At 53.9% G+C, this 20,465-nt stretch overlaps 1 protein-coding gene across 1 annotated transcript in view; it reads left to right on the top strand.

Moving 5' to 3' along the window:
• Nucleotides 1–8,466: 8,466 nt before the first annotated feature.
• The window catches only part of ITGA11 (integrin subunit alpha 11), a 48,284-nt gene continuing 36,285 nt past the window's right edge, over nt 8,467–20,465 (top strand). The window contains exons 1-2 of the mRNA XM_059823675.1: nt 8,467–8,518; nt 16,046–16,157. Coding sequence (XP_059679658.1) covers nt 8,467–8,518; nt 16,046–16,157 — 164 coding nt within the window. The remainder of the gene's footprint in view (nt 8,519–16,045; nt 16,158–20,465) is intronic.

Below are 20,465 nucleotides of genomic sequence, written 5' to 3'. Positions count from 1 at the left end.
GCCTTACCAGAGCACGGACAGCAAAGCAGAGCACTCTCCAGACACCTGGAATGTGTTAAATCTGTCTCCAGAGTCTAAAAATGGCTCATTCTTCCTTTATTTAGAGAGGGCTGTCTAGAAAATGCCAGCACCGAGTGCCCTTGGAGTCAGGTGAATGGGGAGCTGGGATCCGATTTTGCTGCCCGATGGGGTTTCTGGTTTGGAAAGGCATTTGAGCTGCTTGGAGGAAGTGTTTTGTGAAAGTATGAAGGCTTGTTATAGTAACCCAATTGCATCTTGGAGTGGGTAGCATGCTTATTTTCTGCAGTGGACTGTTCTGGAGAAATGACCAAAAATATTCAATCCCTAAACTGCATCCAGAGGAGCAAGAGTTCCCAATAAAAGCGATGCGAGGGCTGGGGTCACCTTTTTGATGCCGCTGGCCTGGAGGGCAGGTTGGAAGCTGGCGTGGAAGCGAGCAGCGGGGAGGAGCTGCTGGGACTCGTGCCGTGACACCGCTGCTGGTTTTCATCTCGAGCCTCCACCAGATTTCAGGTCAAATTTGTATTTCCCTTTTCTGAAGGTTTGTGAATCCCCTCAAAGCTTGTGCTAAGAGAGGCTGTTACACTGCTTTCCTTTAAGAAGAAAAAAACCACTTTTTGGTCTCAGTGTAAAAATTCGCATCCCTTTCCTTACCCTACCCTGAAGCACGTTCAGCAAAACCACGGAGCTCTGCCGGAGCTGGCTGGGTGATGCTGCCAGGGCACTGTCCCTACCCAGAGCCCATCACCTACTATTTTTTCTCCCACCCTGCCTGCATTATCACCATTTCCCCCCCTGGTAGGGCCAGTGAAGCACAAAACTGTGCGGGTGCAAGCGATACCCCTTGTTTAATCCCCAGGGGAATGTGGGGTGCACGGAAGAAGGATGCAGCACCCTTCTCCCGGCTGTGCCTCCCCTTTTCACACAACAGGGAGGAAAGCAGGTTTGGAAACCTTTTTTCTTCCTCCTTGGCCAAAGATTTTTGTGCCCAGAGTTACTTTTACTGTTGCATATTTTCCCCTCCAGGAGGTTCAGCAGCATATTAATCAAGCTCTCCTCTGATGTTGTGATTTTTATGGACTGCCAACTGCACACAGCCAGTTTGGCATCTTCTCTGAGAAATCAAGGTTTAAATGGCTTTACCGTTTGTATTTAGGGCTTAGCTCCGTGTGTCACTTTGGTAGACTTAAACTGGAAAAAGAAAAAAACAACCAGAATTCATATTGCACAGCAATTGCCTCCAGACAGGGAAGAATCGCTACACGCGGGCAAAGGGAGGTGGCAGAAACCTGCAGCTGTGAATGGCACTGCTGTGGGGCGGGCGATAAAATAATATCCGTAAGAGATAGTTCAGAATAGTTACGTAGGAGGGGTTTTTCTTCTGCAACAGAAAATTTCCCAGGGGAAAGAATCTGTTTTGATTGGTGAGGTATTTAATTTCTTTCTTTGGTTTGAGAGGGGGTTAAGTGCTCGGGATGCAAGGGCTTTCCCAGGGCCTCTCTGGGGTGATGCACTGGGGATGCACAGGGTTCCCTGTATGCTTGAGCCTGCCTTATAGGGGGGGAAAAAACCCCAACCATATGATTTTTTTTTTGTGCTGTATGTGTGGAAGATATGTGAGCAGGATCCAAGCTAAGGTACCTGGGAACTCGTCTAGACAGCGTGTGCCGTGGGTCAGGCGGGGAATTTGGACCACAGTTACTCAGCACAAGCGCTACCCCAAGGGATTCATCCTAATAATTCATTATCCAGGCAGAGTGGATGTTTGTTTGTTCAAAGTAAGAAATAAACAGGGAGAGACTAAATAAGTAGAAAAAAATAATGCTGGCTAAGTAAACAAAAGAATTCCTCGGTAGCAGACACTTCTTTTACGGTTAGTGGTCTGTAAATACAGCATTGGGAAAGCTGCTTGGATCGTGAAGTCACTGCGGCAGCGCCGGACACCTGGGGAGCCTTGGGTCCGCGGTCCAGCTGGGAGAGGAGTGACCTTAAATATAGAGAGGACCCCATCCCCACAGCTGCTTCCTCGCCCCCCTGCAGTCCCCCCCAGGGGAGGCTACGGCTCTCCCAGCTCCCTGCCCTCGGGTCCTGGGGCTCCGGCGACCCTTTTAGAGGGGCTTCAGCACGCTTCAGAAAGTGCTTTTGGAGCGTAAAGTCATCTCTTCAGAGGTGGATGTTTATAGCTGGGCGCCCATTGCCAAGACAGCAAGAAACGCCTGACAAGGAACATCTCAGCTATTGAATTTTGTATATATTTTTGAAAAAATATTGTTTGCCAAGGCTTTGCCGCATACCTCAGCCTGGTGCCCCTGGGTCCCTGTGAGCCCTGGTCCAGCTACGAAAGTGTTTGGCCCCAGCACGAGCTTGGTGGCATGGAAGAAGAGGAGAGAAGCGTTTTGGCGAGGGCTAATAAATACGGCTTATGCTAATTGAGTGCTGGGAGCTAAGGGCCAAAGTTCTTCCAAACATGGTGGGGGTGCCAAGTCTCTGCTTTCCGGAGGTTAAATTACTTTCCTCTTTTTAGAAAAAAAAAAAAGCCAGTGGGTCTCTGCGGCACCACTTCACCGGAGGAGTTTCTCTTGGGTTAGTGTATGTTTTATCTCCCGATGTTGCTTCTGGAGCTGGGTCTTGCTTGTGGCTGCCTCCTCCTTATTTTCCCCGGAGAACCGGGTGGATGGGGGTCTGTGCCTGCCGGGGATGGTGAGTGCAGGTGGAAGGACCCTGCAGCCGGCACAGGATGCTGAGGGCAGGAACCCCAAACTGCATCGGCAAGGAGGCAGGTGTTGAATGTTGCTCTCGCAGCATAACTCAAGATTTTCCTGCTCCTGCAGGCAGCACCCCATGGGCGCTCAGCGTTTTCCTCTTCTTTCCCAGGCTCCGGTCTCCCTCCCCTGGACCAGGCTGTGCTCAGGGCCATCCCAGCTGGGACCTTGTTCTTATCCTTGGGTAGGGTGAGTGACAGGGAGACCCTGGGGCACAGAAATAGCCCTGGAGCATCCCAAAGTGGGAAACCTCCAGGTCACTCCCCTCAGGCGCTGTGCTGGCAGGGCAGGGGATGCTCTCGCCTTCCAGTCCCAGTCTTGTGCTCTGTAGAGACGTAACGTTTCCTGGCTTTGCACGAAGCTGACAACCTCCGGGAGAGGCTGGCTTTCTGTTTACATCAGCCTTTGTTTTGGACAACCAACTCTCCAGAGCTCTGAGCTCAGCGGGGCTGCGTGACGGCCAGGCGTGACAGCACCACGTGCTCCGTTGGCCCGTGCTCGCCCTCGGCAGACGGCTTTGAGCTGTTCCCCATCACCCAAAGGTGACGAATCCACTCGCACCCCACTGTGCCCACCTGAGGGTCTGAGCATGCCAAGACCCCCAGGGAGCTGCTGGTGGTCCGGCTTTGTGCTGCCTTTTCCCTTCCTGCTGTGTCAGAGCTGCTTGTGGGTGTAATCCTGACCCCAGGTGCTGAGCAGCGTTTGGTGCTCCTGAGCTGGGGGATATGTGTAACCTGAGCACCCAACCTGCACCCATCCTTCCCCCAAAACTTTGGGAGAAGCTGCCCTGGGAGCACCGGGTACATCCTGGACCCTCCGCAGCACCATCACCCCGGGGCAGCTCGTGATTAAATCCCCCCATGACACCGTCAGCCCTTCCTCCGTTTATATTAGTGAATTAGGGATTTTGTTTTCATTCCTGGCCTCTGTTTACATTCCTTGTATCCTAGCTTAATTCTTCCAAAACTCCAGAAGCGATAGCATCCAATACATGACACCCTCGGAAAGGTCAGGAGCGAGGAGGCATTTGCTGCGGGGAAAGGCTGAAGTTTGGAAAAAAAACCCGACCACACGTGGGAAAACCTACAGTGAACTGCTGGGATGACTTCAAAATGTAGGGGAGAGAGGTCAGGCAGCCGGTGAGATGGTAGCACGAGCTCGTGTAGGGTTTGCTTTCAGCTCTGGAGGTGTCGGGGTGAGAGCTTGAGCTGGGACTCAGATGCGTGGATGGAAATTAAAGTTACTCGTAGGCTTTTCTCTTTAAGCAGCACACAAAGGCTTGCCTGATCCTCCGTGCAGCTTGGGGTCATCCTCGCGCAAGCTGCAACGGCACTGTCAGTGCAATATTCTCCTTATCCAGATTTTAGAAGCAGCCCATCCAAGGACGTTACTTTGGGGAAGACACGAGATCTTCCCTTCGGGAATGGCTCAGGAATGGCTTGTGTAATTCCCTGACCAGATCTGCAGCCAGATGAACTTGCTGCCTGGGTTGAAGCCGTCCCTGCCTGCTCTCTCCTTGCTTTTTACCCACTTGCACTGGCATTTGCAGAAAATGCTGATGGTCAGGAAGGTAAAAACCTTGCCTGGGGCTCAGATGAAGAGTTCAGCTCACAAGTTTTGCTTCTGCTGAAGGGGATGGGGAGCATGGATGACCTCCAATGTGCACAAGCCTTAGCTTGCACCTTGACACTTTCCTTGGAAACTGTCAAGCTTGCAGAGAAAATAGGAGGGTTTTCTTGTCACAAATTTTGACATCTGAGCCATGAGCAGAAACTTTTCTTGGGAGCCAGACGTTTTTGGGGTTGGAAGCTTGAGGGCTGCACTTCCCCACCAAAAGCTGTTGCTTTGCTTTGTTTTCAGGAGAAAACTAGTTTGTTTCTCACTTTCTCCACCAATTTATTCCTGGCTGTCGGAGGGCCCTGAGGGCTCGATGCCACTCCCATCGCGTTGGTTCTGCAGCACAGTGGGATGCCCGATTAACCATCGAGGACGAATCCTGCAAGCATCTGCAAATCACAGCATCCTGACTCTGAGCACTCCCCTACCTCCATGTCCCCCAGCAAAACCCAACGTAAAGAAAACTGTCCCAAGGGCTCGCTGAGAGCCAGGCAGAGCTCACGGCAAATCTTTTCCTACCGCCCTTCCAAGCGCCTGCGCAGGGACCGGCTGTTTGTTTGCAGCAGCACCGGTCTCTATTGGAGATGGTCGGTGTGTGTTGGCCCCATGGCCGGCCGGTCCTCGTCCCCCGCGATGCTCATGTGCAAAACCTCTCCCCTTGCTGCTGCGTTCATCACAGTCAGCAGCTGGGAGATGGGGAAAAAAAAAAGTAAAAAATAAAAAAATAACCCTCCTTCAGCTGATTGAGTTTGTGTTTTTCCCCCGTGGCAGTGCATGGGTCTCCCCGGCTGCCCCCGGCTCCACGCCGCTGCAGGCAGAGCTTTGTTGGAAAGCGCTGCCTGGGCTGGATGGAACAGCGCTGAAATCGGAGCGGGATCCAAAAATGAAGTGAGAAGGCAGCTCTTAATATGCGCCCAGCTCTTTTCTTTTTACAGGATTAATATCATGTGATGAATACATGAAAATAATCTTCTGTAGGGTTTTTAGACATTAAGGAACCCTGCTGCTGAGTTTTCTGCTGGATGTCATGGGATGGCCCCATAACAACTTTTTGCAAGGGGTTGAAATACTATTATTTCTTTGGTTTTTGTTTTCCCATCCATCACTTCCACCAACAGCTGTTTACATTTTGGAAGTATTACATCAATATTATCACAGCACAGCCCTTCTCCTTTGAAATCTTGGCATTTCTCGCTGGTGCAAAGAGGCTCGGTCGCACTAAGACGTCCGAGGACGAGCGCCGATAACTCGGCAGGGGAGGGGTCTGCAGAGCGATGCAGCCACCTGAGTGACTGTATCATTTAAACCGGTTTTGCAGAAGATCAGTGGAGTGAGACCCCGCTCCCCTGCTATCCCAGTCGGGCCCAATTTAGGCTAACGAGAAACCCCCCGGGATTTGCACGCTGCTTGCAGACAACCGACAAAGAGAGGCAAAGCAGAAGGGGTCTGATGGACATCACTCGTGAAACCAAAGAGGCTCCTGGGGTTTCTCCTTTTGCTTTGCTGCACAAGAACCGTGGCCGGTGCAGAGAAACCTCTCGCGGCCGGTCCTTTGGCAGGAGTGGAAAAGCGGATCCCTCTAAATCCGACTTTCCACTGGTTTCCAGGTCAGGGAGTGTGAGGCATGAGGCAGCTGCTGCCGCTTGGTTTTCCATGGAGTTTTTTAACTTCTCAAACGCTGTGCTTGAGACCCCGCTTGCTCTGTTTGGGGAGGGAGAGATAACACGAGGCCCAGGACCCTTTCCCCGGTGTTATTTTTCCCATCTTTCCTCCTTAACCCTTCAAGCCGGCTGGTTCCAGCAGTCTGTTTCCAAACAACCTCTCTGAAAACAGAACCAGGATGCAAATGGCAGGATTATATAGGCCTTTTGTAGGGTTTTTTTTTAATTTTTTTTCATGAAAAAGTGGCTTGGCTTCCAACTGCATGGGAGAGTGTACTCCCCAGCGAGGGATTTCCCCTCGCGTGCCCCGTCTGCGGCCCCGGGCTGGGAGCGGGAGCAGCGAGGCTGCGACTTCTGCTCAGAGCATCCACTCCTCAGGGATCCCTCCCTCTGTGCTCTGCTCACTCTGTGTTTTAAATCTCATCTGTGCTTCCTGCCCAAGCTTTTTAATCTTTCCTTTTATTCCCTAAAAACTCCTTTTTAACTTTCACCAAGCCAGAAATGCATTTTGTTCCCTTCAGCTGTTGCTGTCCCCTGACATTCTGCTTTTTCCTCCAGAGTCATATAGGGGGGAAACAGCTGGGAAACGCCGTTAAGAACTGAAAATATCTGTCAAGCAGCATTTTGCTGGTGGAAGGAGCATTGTACAAACAAGCTCAAGAGCATCCGCATCTCTGTGCCGTTTTGGGTTCTATTGCTGCTTTGATCTGCATTCCAGACATGTGTCCTCTCCCGCCTGCAGACCCCAAACATATATTTTCAGGAGGGAAGAGGGGAGAATGAAAAGAAACTGGATCTCCCAGACACTCTGTTTCATCCAAGAGCGTCTCGAGCGAAGCTTATCTCCCTCCCACAGACCCCAAACTGTCTGACAGACACTCGGTAGGCAGAGACATCGGTGTTTGGACCCATCTCAAAAGATCTTCCTTCGCTCTCGGCTGGGTGGGAAGAGGGACAAAAACCCCATCAAGGATCTTTGCTCACTCTTCTGCTTTGAGGGGAGGAGAGCTGGCACCACGGCGGTGGCTGCAGCGGGCAGACTGCTCCGGCTTGGCTTTTCTCCTGGCTGCGAGGGCAGTCTCCTGGAGCTTGACCGCTGCAGGTAGCAACCGCACGTGGAGATGATCCCCTCGGCAAACGGGGATTGGGCTGGGAGACGGGTAGAGAAGGACCTCCAGGGTCACATCTGCCATCTGAAAATAAACCGAAGACGGGATTTATCTTTTCCATTTGGAAAAGTGGAAGCAGGGTGGTGGCTCATCCTACCTCCCCACTGGAGCCACCCCAGCTGGGCTGTGTGGTCTGGTCCGCAGGCGCCTGGGGCTGCGTCCCAGCCCCAAAGCCTTGCTGCAGTCGGAGCTGAGCTCCTGCTGGAGCTGCCTCCCGGGCGCCTCCTCCAAAGGGTGTCCCCAGCCCAGGGAGGAAGAGGATGGAGGGAGAAAGTCCCACCCTGGGGACGCTGATGTGCTTCGGGTGTTTGGGGCTGCGTAGCCCAGCCCAGAGGTGATGGGGCCCTAAATGACAGTGGTGGTTGTTGGGGGGACACTGGGGATACTGGCCCAAGAGCTGTGTGCGGCAGGAGCACCCCATCGTGCCCGAGGACAACCCTGGCAGAGGAGAAGAAAACACTCATTAGCAGTTTTCCTCCTGCTCCTTTGCTGTTTGCTTCCCAGCCAGACTCTCCTGGGTGCCCGTGCCAGCAGAGACGTGCTTGTGCCTGGGTAGGTGCTGGGGAAACAAAATGATGTGACGGGGTGCCCCAGCGCTGCGTGGTGCCCTGCGGCATCGCAGCAGCCTCCTCGGTGGTGCCGTGGGCACTGGCCCCGCTCTCTTCCACCCCGGAGGTGACATCTGTGCAGAGGTGGCACCTGAGCAGAGGCGGTACCCAGCTGGAGGTGGCATCTGAGCAGACGCAGCACCCAAGCTTAGGTGGCATCTGAGTGGTGGCAGTGCCCAAGCAGAGGTGGCACCTGAGTAGAGGTGGCACCCAAGCGGAGGTGGCTGGAGGTGGCACCCAACAGAGATGGCACCCCACAACCATCAGTGACCCCGTGCAGACCTTCCATCATCAGGCCCCCACATCGGGGCGAGGAGTCCGCGGGGGACCCCAATGGGGTGGCATGGGGAGAAGACCAGGGTGCTGCCGCAGGGTTGAAGTTCCCGGCTGGGAAGCCGATCCCTAAAGGGTGCCGTGGCCGTGCGAAGGCTGTCCCCTCTCCCGTCCTCTCCTGCTGTACCTCCTACAAGTTTCGCTCGTCCCTCCCACTCCCTCCCAATGTTCGCCTTCTGTCAGGGAGCCGGGAAAGGCTCGGGATAAGGAAAGGGCTCTGCGAGCGAGGCTACCAGTCTGGCTGGCTGCCTCCCGCGGATGCTCGGGGCCGGGGAGCAGGGCAGCCAGCGCTCCCATGGACCTCCCCAGCGGGATGCTCCTCGCCTGCTCCCTCTGCCTCCTGCCTGGTAAGCACCCGCTCCCCCTTCTGTGCCCACCCCAATTCCCCAAGCAAGGGGAAAGCAACCGGGAATAACTTTTGCTTATTTGGGAAAGGTGCTGGAGACAGCCCAAGGTTAATAAGGCTGTTGGAAAAGTCTTGCCAGGAGCAGGAGGGAGGGAGCGAGACGGGTGCCTTCTAGGCGGGCAAAGGGGAGTTGAAAGGGATGGAGGGCTTTGATGGGCTCCCAGGAAGGAGCGGGCAGGCAGGCGGGCAGCGTGGTGTCCTCCCGGCCCCCCTCCTCATCTGGGCTGCAGTTGGAGCAGGATTAGTTAGTGTTTTTCTGAAGCATCAGATGGGAGGGGGGGAAAAGCCCCCCAAAAATAAAGCCAGACCCTTTTACCTAGACTTAACTTTTTTGACCCACAGGTGGTTTGTCTCGTTGCACACGAGAGGGCTGTGCAAAAGAAAATTTCTTGGGGTTAAATAAGTTCAGAGAGGTTTTAGGCAAGCGTTCCGTTTCAGGAGGTGAGCCTCCAGCTTCCCCCATTTGGCTCAGGGCGTGCGGGATGAGCCCTGCCGGGGGCTGGGGTGGGAGGGGGGGTTCTGCTTCTTGCTGGCCCCTCGCCGGCGCGCTGGGGCTCGCTTCTTGCAGAAGGAAGCTCCCCGGCAGCGGTCATTTTTGCTGCAATTACATCTGGCATCCTTCCGCGCACAGCCCAGGCTCAGAGCAGCCAGGCTGGGACTGCTCGGTGCTGCAAAGGGGAAAAAAGAGCTTTTTCCCTGCTACCAGGAGCACTGCCACGGGCTCACCCCCCCACACACCAGCCTGCAGCGCTTCTGCCGCTGCAAACTTTTCTAAACATCCCGACGGAAAAGCACGCCAGGGTGGTTGGTTTTTTTTACTTCTCTTATTTTTTTCCCCTTTCTAATTGCACTGTTGCTTGATCCTTTAAAGCAAGCCGCAGCGGAGCTGCCTTTCTTTGCTTAATAGGGAACATGTGTCTGTGCCTTGCATGGCGGCGGCGAGCGTGGCGGGGCGCGGGGCTGCCTGCGTGGAGCTGCCGGGGCCGATCGCGCCAGCACGGAGACGACAGCACATCCCCAGCCCTGCTTACGTGGGCGACCGAGTCTGTGGGGTGAACTCCACTTAAAGAGATGCTGCCTGTAGATATATGATGGTTAGTACAGAGTGTAGTCAGGGGATGTGGCAAGTCGGTGTCTCCGCCTCGGGCTGAACAGAAATCCTCCACGCGAGCGTTTTCTGCCCGTGGGTGTTTCTGCCCACGGGTCTTCCAGCCCACGGGTGTTTCTGCCCACGGGCGTTCCTGCTCATAGGAGTGGACGGCGACGGCAGCGCTGCTGCAGCGAACGTGAGCTGTACACCGGTGGGAAGGGTTAATGCTTCCAGCGCTCCGTGGTGGTCTCCAGACCGGGATGGGATGCCTTGTGTCTACCACTCGATATATTTTGCCGAGGACTAACGCTGGCGTTTTGCCATCTGGACTAAAAGCAAGTTTGTGCGACGTGCGGGACGCCCCGGGGCCCCGGGCTGAGCTGAGGGTGCTGGGTTGGGATGTGCATCCTCGGGAAGGGTCCTTTCGCCATGTGGGCAGCGCTGCCTGTCCTGGTGCATGCCCTCGCGTGCAAACCATGCTCTGGTGGTGTTTTGCCCAAGAGAAACCCCCCTCCCCGCTCTCTCCAGCGGCCCCGGGGACCCTTCTGCACGTGGGCTCTGTCCCCGCTTTTGCATCATCCCACGGGCCAGGAGTCCCCGGAGGCACCGCGGCATCTCCAGCGCTTGCTTGGTTGTTACTCATCACCAGCAATAGAGCCAAGGGTTGAGGCAGGCGATGCCGGTGCCCAGCAGCCGGTCCCCTTCCATGAGACACCCTGCAGGGCCAGGGACCCCAGTGCCATGCTTCTGTGCACAGCCCGTCTTGGGGACAAACCAAGGTGTCCCTAAACTTCAGATCAGGCTAGGTCCTCTTCCCCGAGGCTTCGGAGCAAGCAGGGTGCAGGGAAAGCCCAGCCAAGGATTGCTGAGCGATGGCTTGTTGAAATAAACACCTTTGGTGGCCATGGATCACCCGGTTCCTTGCTGACACCACGCGCTGGCAGGGAAGCTGCGACTTCCAGAAGGATCCGGGGAGGATGCTCCAAGATGCAATAACTTCCCTCGTGTCAGACCATCCATCTGTTTTCCTTCGCTGGTTTGGTTTTCCAGAGAAGGTAGTCAACTCCTTCCCTCTCTAAAGGGTCACGAAATGGTAAAACCGTTGTGCTTGCTCCATGGGGCACATTTGGGATTGCCCAGGTGGGTTCCCAAGGGACCCTCCAGTCTGGGCTTTGACGGTGGGTACTTAATTTTGGATGGCTGCACAGCCCCAACAGTGGGACTAAGGGACCCCATCTCCTCATCTACCAGTTCTCCATCCACTGGCCAAGGTTTGGCCGGGGAAGGTCCAATAAACGACCTCCGCAAGGTGCATGGGGCTCTGAGAAGCCAACCCCTCCCCTCGGCCCCCACAACCTATCGCATTCCTGACGTCTCCCTGGGAAAGGGGCCATCAGAGACCTGCTGCTATTTATTCCTGATGCCGTTTGCGTTATCGCTAATGAATACGCTGCAAATGAATAATCAACACGTTCCTTAGGGCTGCAAAACGTGGCCATCAAATGGCTCCTCCCCAGCTTTTGGGGGGCCAGAAAGCTGGAATTAAGGAAGCACAAGGTACTTGTGTGGCTAATGCCCCAGGGCTGTTTGTCAGAGATTTTGTGGGTAGCCAGGAATGTTACAACACACGAGCCGGCGATGACTGATCCTCTGTTCATCCTCGGTATTCCCTGGCTCTCCATCCACCACTGCAGCAGCCACCAAACCCTGGGTTGTTTCCTAATAGCTGATGACAAACGCTGGCTTTGAGATAGCGACCTGGAGAGGAATTTGGTGCTTTCAGCATCTCATTCGGAAAAGAGCGCTTGATAGGAATTAAAGCTAGAGGGAAGCACAGGGACACGTGGTCCACCCTGCTCCTTCTCGGGGCCTGCCAGCTTTTGCCCAAATATCCTATGTCAAGCTTAAAGGTTTTCTAGTTAAACCAAATATTTCCATCCTAAGAAAAGAAAAAGTAATGTGCACGGCAGATGGGTTGCAGAGGAACATCCGATGCCACCAAAGCCCATGTGTTGGTGGGGACAGGGTCACAGGAGCCCAGTGCTGGGAGGCCAGTGGCATCCCCAGGGATGCTGAGGACGCAGGGGTCACAGCGGCGATGCCAGGGTCCATGGACCCACTGCCCCATCGCAGAGGTCACCTCTCCTGCATGGGCTTGAGCGAAGAGAGAGGAAGCAGGAGTGAGAACAGCAAGGCAAGTTTCAAAGTGCCAGACTGAGCTGCTTGAGCCCGGCATGCTCCGGGTTTTTGGCGGATGTGAGCTTTCCCCCAGCCACGTGCTCCTGGGCTCATCCAGTGAGCTTTCCTGCAAGAAAGCAAGAGCCCGGTGTGGCACGTGCTCTTCTCGTGTCCCAGCCGTACCCTTTTCCTCGGGTCACCTGTAGTGCCCCCAAATCCCATATCTCCTCCCGTGCTGCCCCTGGGGACCCCCAGCAGCCTGGCGGTGGGCAAGCTGCCTTTGCCCTGGGGAATTTGGCAGAAGAGCCCGTGCGGATCCAGACATAGGTTCCCATGGGCCGGATTCAGCTGCAGCCTTTGAGGTTCTTCCCCCCTCCATGTCACTGCCCCATGTCGGCTCAGCCTCTCTCCAGAAACTCTGCGCTGAGCTGCAAAAGTGTTGGAGGCCTGTGAAACAGGCTGGGTTTGCGCAATGCAGTCAAAAACATTGACTGCATTTTCCTCGCAGTCAAAAAAAAAACCAAGGAAATTCTTCCGGCAGCTCCACTGCCTGTCTTGCATCTCCTTAAATTGTAAGGGTTTGGAGCAAAGGCAGCGAGCTAAAGCCCCAAACCTCTCACAGCAGCAGAAGCAGCCTTGGGGCATCACAGCAAGCACTGCCGGGCTGCATTACAACACCTTCCCGGAGTGTCTTTGCCGGCGGTGAATCCCATCGCCTGCCCGAAGGATACAGGCAGGAGGCACAGGCAGAGGTATGGGCAGGAGGATGGTGCTGGGGCCCCGAGAGCATCCTCCTCCCGAAGGTTTTCCTTACAGGGAGGACTTATTTTTATTCTTTTTGGCAGAAAAGGTGGCTTTTATTCCCAGTATTGTTTCCCAAATGTGCTTTTTTTTTTTCTTTTCAATGTTTGACCTGACAAGAATCAAAAGTTTGGACTCGACAGAAGCTCCAGTTCGGAAAGGAGGTATTTGAGGCTTCCTGCCTTGGCAGCAGCGCAAGCAAAACATGTGGCTTTTGGTCACTTATTTATGACAGTGATGTCACTCCTGACAAGAAAATGAGGCTCGGTTCTTCGGGTTGCTAAATCTCCTTGATGACCTCTCAAAAATCTCCCATTAGTTTAAGTCAGTTTAAATATTCTCCCATTATTTTTTTTTTTCTTTCTGCCTCGAATGCACCCACATCTGTCGGCTTTCTGAAATTCCTCCCCTCTGCCACCCATTGCCTGGAAACTTTCTTCCAGATCATTTTGCTTTTCCAGCCCCATCGCCTCCCCTGGATCCTGCTACCTGCTGCGAGCGGGATGCTCTGGCATGGTGAGGGGCACGAGCCCCTTGCAGCACTTCTCCCCACTCCCCCCCCACCCAGTTCAGACCCCTTTGCACTTAGTGAAGCATTCCTGCTATTTATTTGGGGGTTTATGTTGCTTTTCACGACCAGCCTGGCTGTCTTTTGCAGGACGCTGCAGCTGCGTGATGGTGTCCTAAAGCAAGGAGCCATGGGATGGTGGTCCCCAACTTGTCCCAGTGTTTCCACTCCCCGAAAACCTCTGCTTGGGGGTCTGCAGTCCAAAATCAGAGAAACTCTGCTGAATGCAAAAAATCAGAAGAAAACCCCTCGCATCCTCTCTGACACTTGCTCTGCACCCAAGTGATGAAGATGCCTCTGCATCACCTGGAATTGAACCTTGCTTGAAATACAAAACCCCCTCCCCAAAAGACCCCCCTCGTCAGCCAGATCCAGGGTGTCACCCCATCTCGCCGGTGGCAGCGATGTGACACCCCAGGGTGCTCCCAGCTCCCCATGACCTCCCCCCCTCCCCTTGCCCATCACCGCTCTTGATGGCCGGTCCTGGCCTCTGTTTCTCTCCTGGGTAACGGTTAACTCAGAGAAGGGTTTAATTTGTTTTGTAATGTTAAATAAGGTCAATCTACCACAAAATATGCTGGCTCTCATCCCTCGTCTCCTTTTTTTCCCCCTGCTTTCTAGAATTTCTTTTTGTAGGATTTTAAAGCTCCTTACCTCAACTCTGCTTGGCGAGACTCCGCGGTTCTCTGCTTACGGAGCCAATGTTGCAGATTTGTTCCTATGACTGCAAAAAATCAGGTTTATCCCTAACATTCCTACCTCTAAAAACACTTTCCATCCTGAGTTTTTCTGCCTGGGAAGTGGCATTCCCAACCTTTCCTGTTGACAACCCCTTTATACCCCTATAAATAGCAAATGTGATCCTTCTGCTGCTTTTAAAGCTGTCCTTACTAGGAACGCCAGGATCTTTTATTTGCAATCGCAGATACTTTCTGCCCAAAGGCGAACAAAGAGCCGGGATATCCTGGCTATTGGTATCCTTCCCTGCAGCACCATCTCCCATACAGTTGCTGGGATCTGGGCCATGCCCCTCTATGCGTAAGCAAATCCATGGGGAAAATCATATCGTAAATGAAAAACACCTCCCCACAGAAGCCATGCAGCATTTGCACCCGTGGAGGGTTTGAACTTGATGCTGGCCTGAGACAAAGTGTATGCATCTCTGGATGAAGACCGGGATATTGTGGGGTGATAGCTGCCGGCTACGGGACATGGACCTGCTGGCTATGGGACATGGACCATGGGACATGGGTGGCTGCAGCATTTTGTAGTCACCAGTAATAGAGGCAACACAGTGCCGGAGCCCCTCGGCACAGAGAGGGCTCTTCCCCCCTGCCCAGGGGTTGTCTTTTCCCTCAGCCAATTTCTCCATCAAATGCACTCAGAGGGGCTTGTGGGCACAATTCGGGGCAGCTCCTGCACCCATGGATGGGCAAAGGGGCATCTCCAGCAGCCCCGAAACACCCCAGTCCTGGGGAGACTCACTTGACGCCCCTGTCTGCACACCCTGCTGCTGGGTCCGATCCCCCAAAATTTGCTCCCTGGCAAGCAAATGGCTCTTGAAGGTTGACCTACGTGGGCTGTGAGCACCGGGCTCCCTAGAGCTGGGACGCCGTGGCCAGGGGTTCTGCTCCCACTGTCCTGCGGGAAGGGACAACCTCCAGAACAGCCCTGGGGAGAGGAGTAAGCCCGAAAATTGCCCCATCTGGCTCTGAGCATCCATCCTTGGGGACATCCCCTTCCAGAGACGCCTCTCCCTAGCAAACCCACCCCCCGCAGCGGCACCGGCTTTTGCTCAAATGGGAAAAGTGAATCCCAGCTTTGGCTTTTTGGTACTGCAACACCCTCGGGGACAGCAGGAGGTGGCCCACAAGGACAGCCGGGCTGGGAGATGGGCTCTAGACCAGGCACATCTGGTGTGGCCACACATTTTCTATGTACCCCCAGCCCGTGGTCCCTGCTGGGGTGCTTGGGGACATGGTGGTCATCTCCACCATGAGCAGCTGCTGCTCCACAGCTGGAGGAGCAAAGTGTTGCAGAGCAGCATTGCCCATCGCAGGGAGATGTCAGGAGGCTTGAGGAGATGTCAGAGGGGAGGAGGGTGCTCTCCCCTCCCCTCCCCATGCCTGTCCTGGCAGCCCTGGCTTCAGCTGATTCACTTTTACAGCAGCCTAGAGGAAAAAGATTTTTTCCTTTATCATAAACCAGAAACACACTTTTGCTGCTGGTGGGCACCAGCTCAGCGGCCCCGAGGAGCACGTCGGTGCCTGCCGGGGTGAAGCCCCTTTGCAGCTGGACTGGGGAAGGGGCTGCCCTCCACAGCTTGTGCAGGTGTGGCCTCTAAACCCTAAACGAACCCGCTTAAAGCTGCAGCCCTGGGGCTGGCTACTCCCTGGGGCTCAGTGCTGGAGAGAGGAGTGCTGGGTGGCTGCAGGTGAGGTGGGACTGGTGTGCTTTGGCTCTTGCAGCCTCCTCTCCATCACGGCTGGCTGTGAGAATGCTGTGCCGCAGAGCTGCTGCGATGGGGTAAAATCACCCCTGTTTCATGTAGGACCCTCCTGGAGCATATTATACAATTTGGGGCAGCAGCATTCCTGGGATGGTTGAGGTTGAAGTCACCTCTGGAGATCATCCAGTCCAAGCCCTGCTCAATAAGGGTCACCTGGAGCAGGTTGTCCAGAGCTGCGTTCAGTTGGGGTTTGAATAGCTCCATGGGTGGAGACTGCACAGCCTCTTGGGGTGACCTGTTCAGTCTCTGACCACAGTAAAAAAGTGTCTTCTCCTACCATCTGAGCACCTTGGCTGATGGGATCCTTCTTTTCTCTCCCCAGGGTTCAGTGACACCTTCAACATTGACACCAAGAGACCCAAAATCATAGCTGGCTCTAAGGAAGCGTATTTTGGCTACACGGTGCAGCAGCATGACATCGGGGGAAAGAAATGGTAAGTGAGCTCTGCGCCGGGCTCTGAAGAGGAGGGGATCTAAAGCAACCTACCCAAAACGCTGAATATCTCCTCTTGCTCTGCCTGACCGCCGGTTTGGGGTGGGCAATGCTGCGGCTCCAGGGGAAACTGGGGCTTGCTCTTGGTGATGCTGGTGCCAAGCCAACCTGGGCAAAGTAGAGAATAGAAACCCTCTTCCTTTCAAAAAGAGGAGGTTTATGTGGCGGATAGCAGTGTATCTTGGTTTTGATAGGTGTATGTGTATGGAGGGTGCCATGTTCTGGGTCCTGCCTGGTTGCGTCTCGGTGGCAGGTGCCGTGCACGCGGCTTTGCTCCAGGCAGGTTCATGGTTCCTCGGGGCCCCTCGGCCTCCGACGCTTGCTGGAAACCCATCTGGGTTTTTGGGTCGAGGCCATCCCATTTTATATAGTTTCCACCAAAGAGCCACGGTCTGCAGAAGTGCTCAGACCTGCCTGTGTCCGTCAGGAGCGCAAGATGAGACTCGGATGGGCTTTGCTCGGGTTTTGGGTTTCGCGGCAGGTTTTGCTCCTCGCCAGGGCTGATCCTCTCTGGGGAATCCTGCACAGATGCTGGCAGAGACCCTTGGAGCTCTCCAGGAGCAGATCTGGATGCTGCAGTGATGAGGGCAGCTCAAAAGCCCATGAAATTCCCTACATTTCAATTACTGCGGAGCTGGAGGGTCTGCCCCATGGGTGGATGGCAGCCAGGCTTAAGGCAGCAAGCAAACGTGTAATTAATGCAGATGGATTCCTCTGAAATTCAAAAATCAGACCTGTGCTGCCTTTGGATGGGCTTTGCTGGTGCTGGTAGGGGTGCAGGGCTGGGTCCTGTCCTGTGTCCTCGAGCCGAGCTGATGTTTCGCTGCAAGGAGAGGCGGGGAGGTTTGGCTTTGATCTTGGTCTCCCCAGCTGCCGTCACAGCCTGAAACGTCCCCGCTCGCTGCTTCCCTTCTGTTTAATGGAGGGTCGGGGCCAGCTGCCTAGGCACGCTGTGGTGAGCCTTTCCGCTGGCTCCGAGCCCTGGTTTCCCACAAGGATTGTGTGCTTTTCCTGAATGGTACCGTGCATCCAGTTAATGGGGTGATGCCGATACTGCGGCCCCTGTGCTGCATCGGGGCTGCAGGGGCTGTCCTGGCTTTGGTGCTCCCAGCTGCATCCCGGGAGATGTTTGCAATTAAATCCATGCTGGTTTCCACGCTCTGGGTCACTGTTTCCTTCCACCATCCAGTAGAGACCCGAGTTAATATTCATAAAGCTTTGAATGGTGAGATAAGGTTCAGCTTTCCGCTGGGAGCGTGTTCTCTGGGATGGGCTGGGAAGGGAGGGGGGTGCCCGGGGTGCAGCCCATGAACCTCCCTCTGCACCATCGTAGAGACGAGTCCTGAGCATGTATTTTAGCACCCAGCATCCCCTCTGAAGTTCAGAGACACACATCTGCATGGCTGTGGTGAGCTTGTCCGCTGCTTCAGCTCAAGACCGAGCGCAGGGCTGCTCGTGGCGGGGCTGAGTCCCCCCAAAAGCGTGACCGTGCCAGGTACCAGAGCATCCTCACAGGGGGACATCCCTGTGGTCCGTGAGCAGGTTTGCATGCAGCACTCGGGGAGCTTTCTCCTAGAGCTGACCCTACCTGGGGCCGTGTCGGGGACCAGGTGGTCTCTTGGGATCCTTTTCATCCTTGCTGTCTATGAACCTGTGTTATGGGACTGTTACCCAACCAGCCAGCTTACGCTTAAACTAGAAGCCAGAAACATATAGCGTGGGACAGCCCTCCACCCTTTCTTTGCTTGAAAACATGGATATTTACCCAAATAAATGCTTTTTGCGGGGGGTAAAGAATCTTGGGCAGCCTGACAGCACAGTTGCTTGTGGCCAAAGCTACCGGAGCACGGCATAAACACGGCTCTCAAGTAGTTCCAGTAAATAAAGCAAGTTCCTGCAAGGTCCCCTGCTCAAGACCTGGGCGGGGGTGGCTGACGTTAACGCGTGACGTTGCTCCGCTCGGTGTGAAGTCTTCCATCCTCACCTCCCTCCAGGCGATGCTGGGGCACATCTGGGCAGCACCTTGAGCTTCATTCCTAAGGGAATCTCAGCCCAGCCTGGCGTCTCCATCCCTCTACCTGCTCCCGGGCAGGACCCAGGCACGTCTGCGAGATGGTGGGCCAGGGCAGTTGATGTGATGCTTCAGAGCATGCGAGCTCTTCGTTTGCACTGACCTCTGCTGTGAATTATTTTCTGTCGGGAATGGATCCAAAACACCAAAAATTTGGTGGTATTTGTGCTGGCGTCTGCACGTGACTCTGGCTCTGCAGAGGTGTCTGCGGGGTCAGGGCTAAGCCCAGGAAGGGCTGTTCAGAGATCGCGGTTCTCCGAAGCAGATAAGGAGCAGGAACCGAGTGTCTTTGCCATCACATTGCTCCCTGCCTCTGCTTCTGGTTAATATCCCTTTTCCACATCTCATTTCATCCTAAACCATGCCAAAAGTCTCCCCTTGAAGGAGAGCAGCGTAACCAGGTGCCAACGGCATGGAGGCACCTTGCTCCAAGGTGCTTGTGTGCCACCGTGCTCCTCAAATGACAAAATGACATACAAGGGTGCAGGTGGTGGGGAAACCCTCCTGGGACCGCAGCTGAGCCTTATTCCTGAGGAAGGACCCTCCTCGCCCACCCCTGGGCAGGAGGAGCAGGGCATGGATGCGACCGAGCCTGTCCCATCCCTCGGCCCATCTTGCAGGGGTCCTGGCCGAGGCGTTTGAGGGATCCGGTGCAATTCCCCCTGCCCCTCGGGGTTTGGTTTCCCTGCCAGGCGGGGACGGCAGCGGTAGCGAAGCCATTGGGTGTTCAGTGCCACAGCAGCTGGTTTTGCTGCTCTGCAGAGATTTCTGCCCAAAGTGAGCTCTCTGAAGGAGAGGCTCTGCGAAGACTGGTGGAAAACACCCATTTTTTGAATATTTTCAGCCCAATTGTAGCTATAGGTGCTGGTTTAGGGGTGATCCTGGCTGCACCCTGGCAGAGGGACTGCGATTCCCGTGCCATTTGGGGACTTTTATGCTTTTTTTTCTCATGCCTTCGAGCTGCCACCATCACTGATGGGGTGGTCAAGGGCTGGCTTCCCTGGGGACCAGTGAAGGGAATATTTTTCCTCCTTTGCCTGGCACAACACTGGAGCAAAGACCAGCTCTGGCTGGTTTTGGCCCTTCTCACATCTGTCCTGCCAACATCAGGCAGGACACAGCTGAGTTTTCTCTTCTGTTGGTTCCTCTGCATGAAAAAAAATGGATGTTCTCTGCACAGAATGAGTGTATGTATATACATAAGTACAGCATCTATTTGAATATGCAATTATGTAGTACAAAATGTCTATTAAATATGTGTACATAGTTAAAAAATGAAGCCACCATGACTCACTCTGGTTAAAAGATAAATGACCGAACAAACAAAACATCTATAGTATAAACCAAGGACGTACAGAGAGAGCAGGATAATAATTGTGCTGAGCCTCAGCCAACCCCAGGAGTTGGCAGGAGGCAGAAGAAATGGAGAAGCTAAGATGAAACCCCAGTTGCTGGTAAAGGCAGAAGCCAGACGAGCATCCTTCAAGACCATCCCAGAGGAGTTCAACAAAACCCACTGAAATGCAGAAGAGCTCACAGAAACTAAATGGTTATCTCAGAAGCGTGGTTCGTATAGGAGCGATGGTTATAACAACGTGCAGGGACCCGGCTGCCAAATACCAAATGTGGAATCTGAGGACTTTGGCACCTATCCTTCAGTCTGAGTCTTTTAATGCTGCTTTTGGCTAGCATGGATGGTTTTAGAAGGGTTTCAAGGCAGCTTTTATATATACATATATACACATACAAATTTATATATATGTGTATATATATCTGTGTGTATAGACATATTTGGGTGTATGTGTGCACACAAATTTACATATAATATTCTGAAGGTATATTTTTTGTCGTGACTATTTCCCTTTTTCTAACCTTTCTGGGAAGGAGTCAGATCATTTGCACATGGGGGCTGTAACTGCAACCCTGATAGTGGAAAATCTGTGGGGAAAGAATTTAGATTATTAAACTCCAGGGGAAAAAAAATGCTTGGATATATACTGCTGGAAAAGCTCATCGATTTGTGGGGTGGCTTTCTCTGCTCACCATCTTCCTGAGTGGCTTTCAGACCTCCCTCTCACACTTTCTCTCCCTTTTTCATTAAGCTGGAGGTGCAACCCTAGGGCTTTCTCCAAGTATGTGAATGGAAAAAATGACAACAGGCTACTGAAACTCATACTA

This window comes from Gavia stellata, chromosome 13, assembly GCF_030936135.1.
Source record: "Gavia stellata isolate bGavSte3 chromosome 13, bGavSte3.hap2, whole genome shotgun sequence".
In the NCBI taxonomy this organism is placed as follows: domain Eukaryota; kingdom Metazoa; phylum Chordata; class Aves; order Gaviiformes; family Gaviidae; genus Gavia; species Gavia stellata.
The sequence above is the reverse complement of the archived record's forward strand: the minus strand, read 5'-3'. Positions and strand labels throughout refer to the sequence as shown.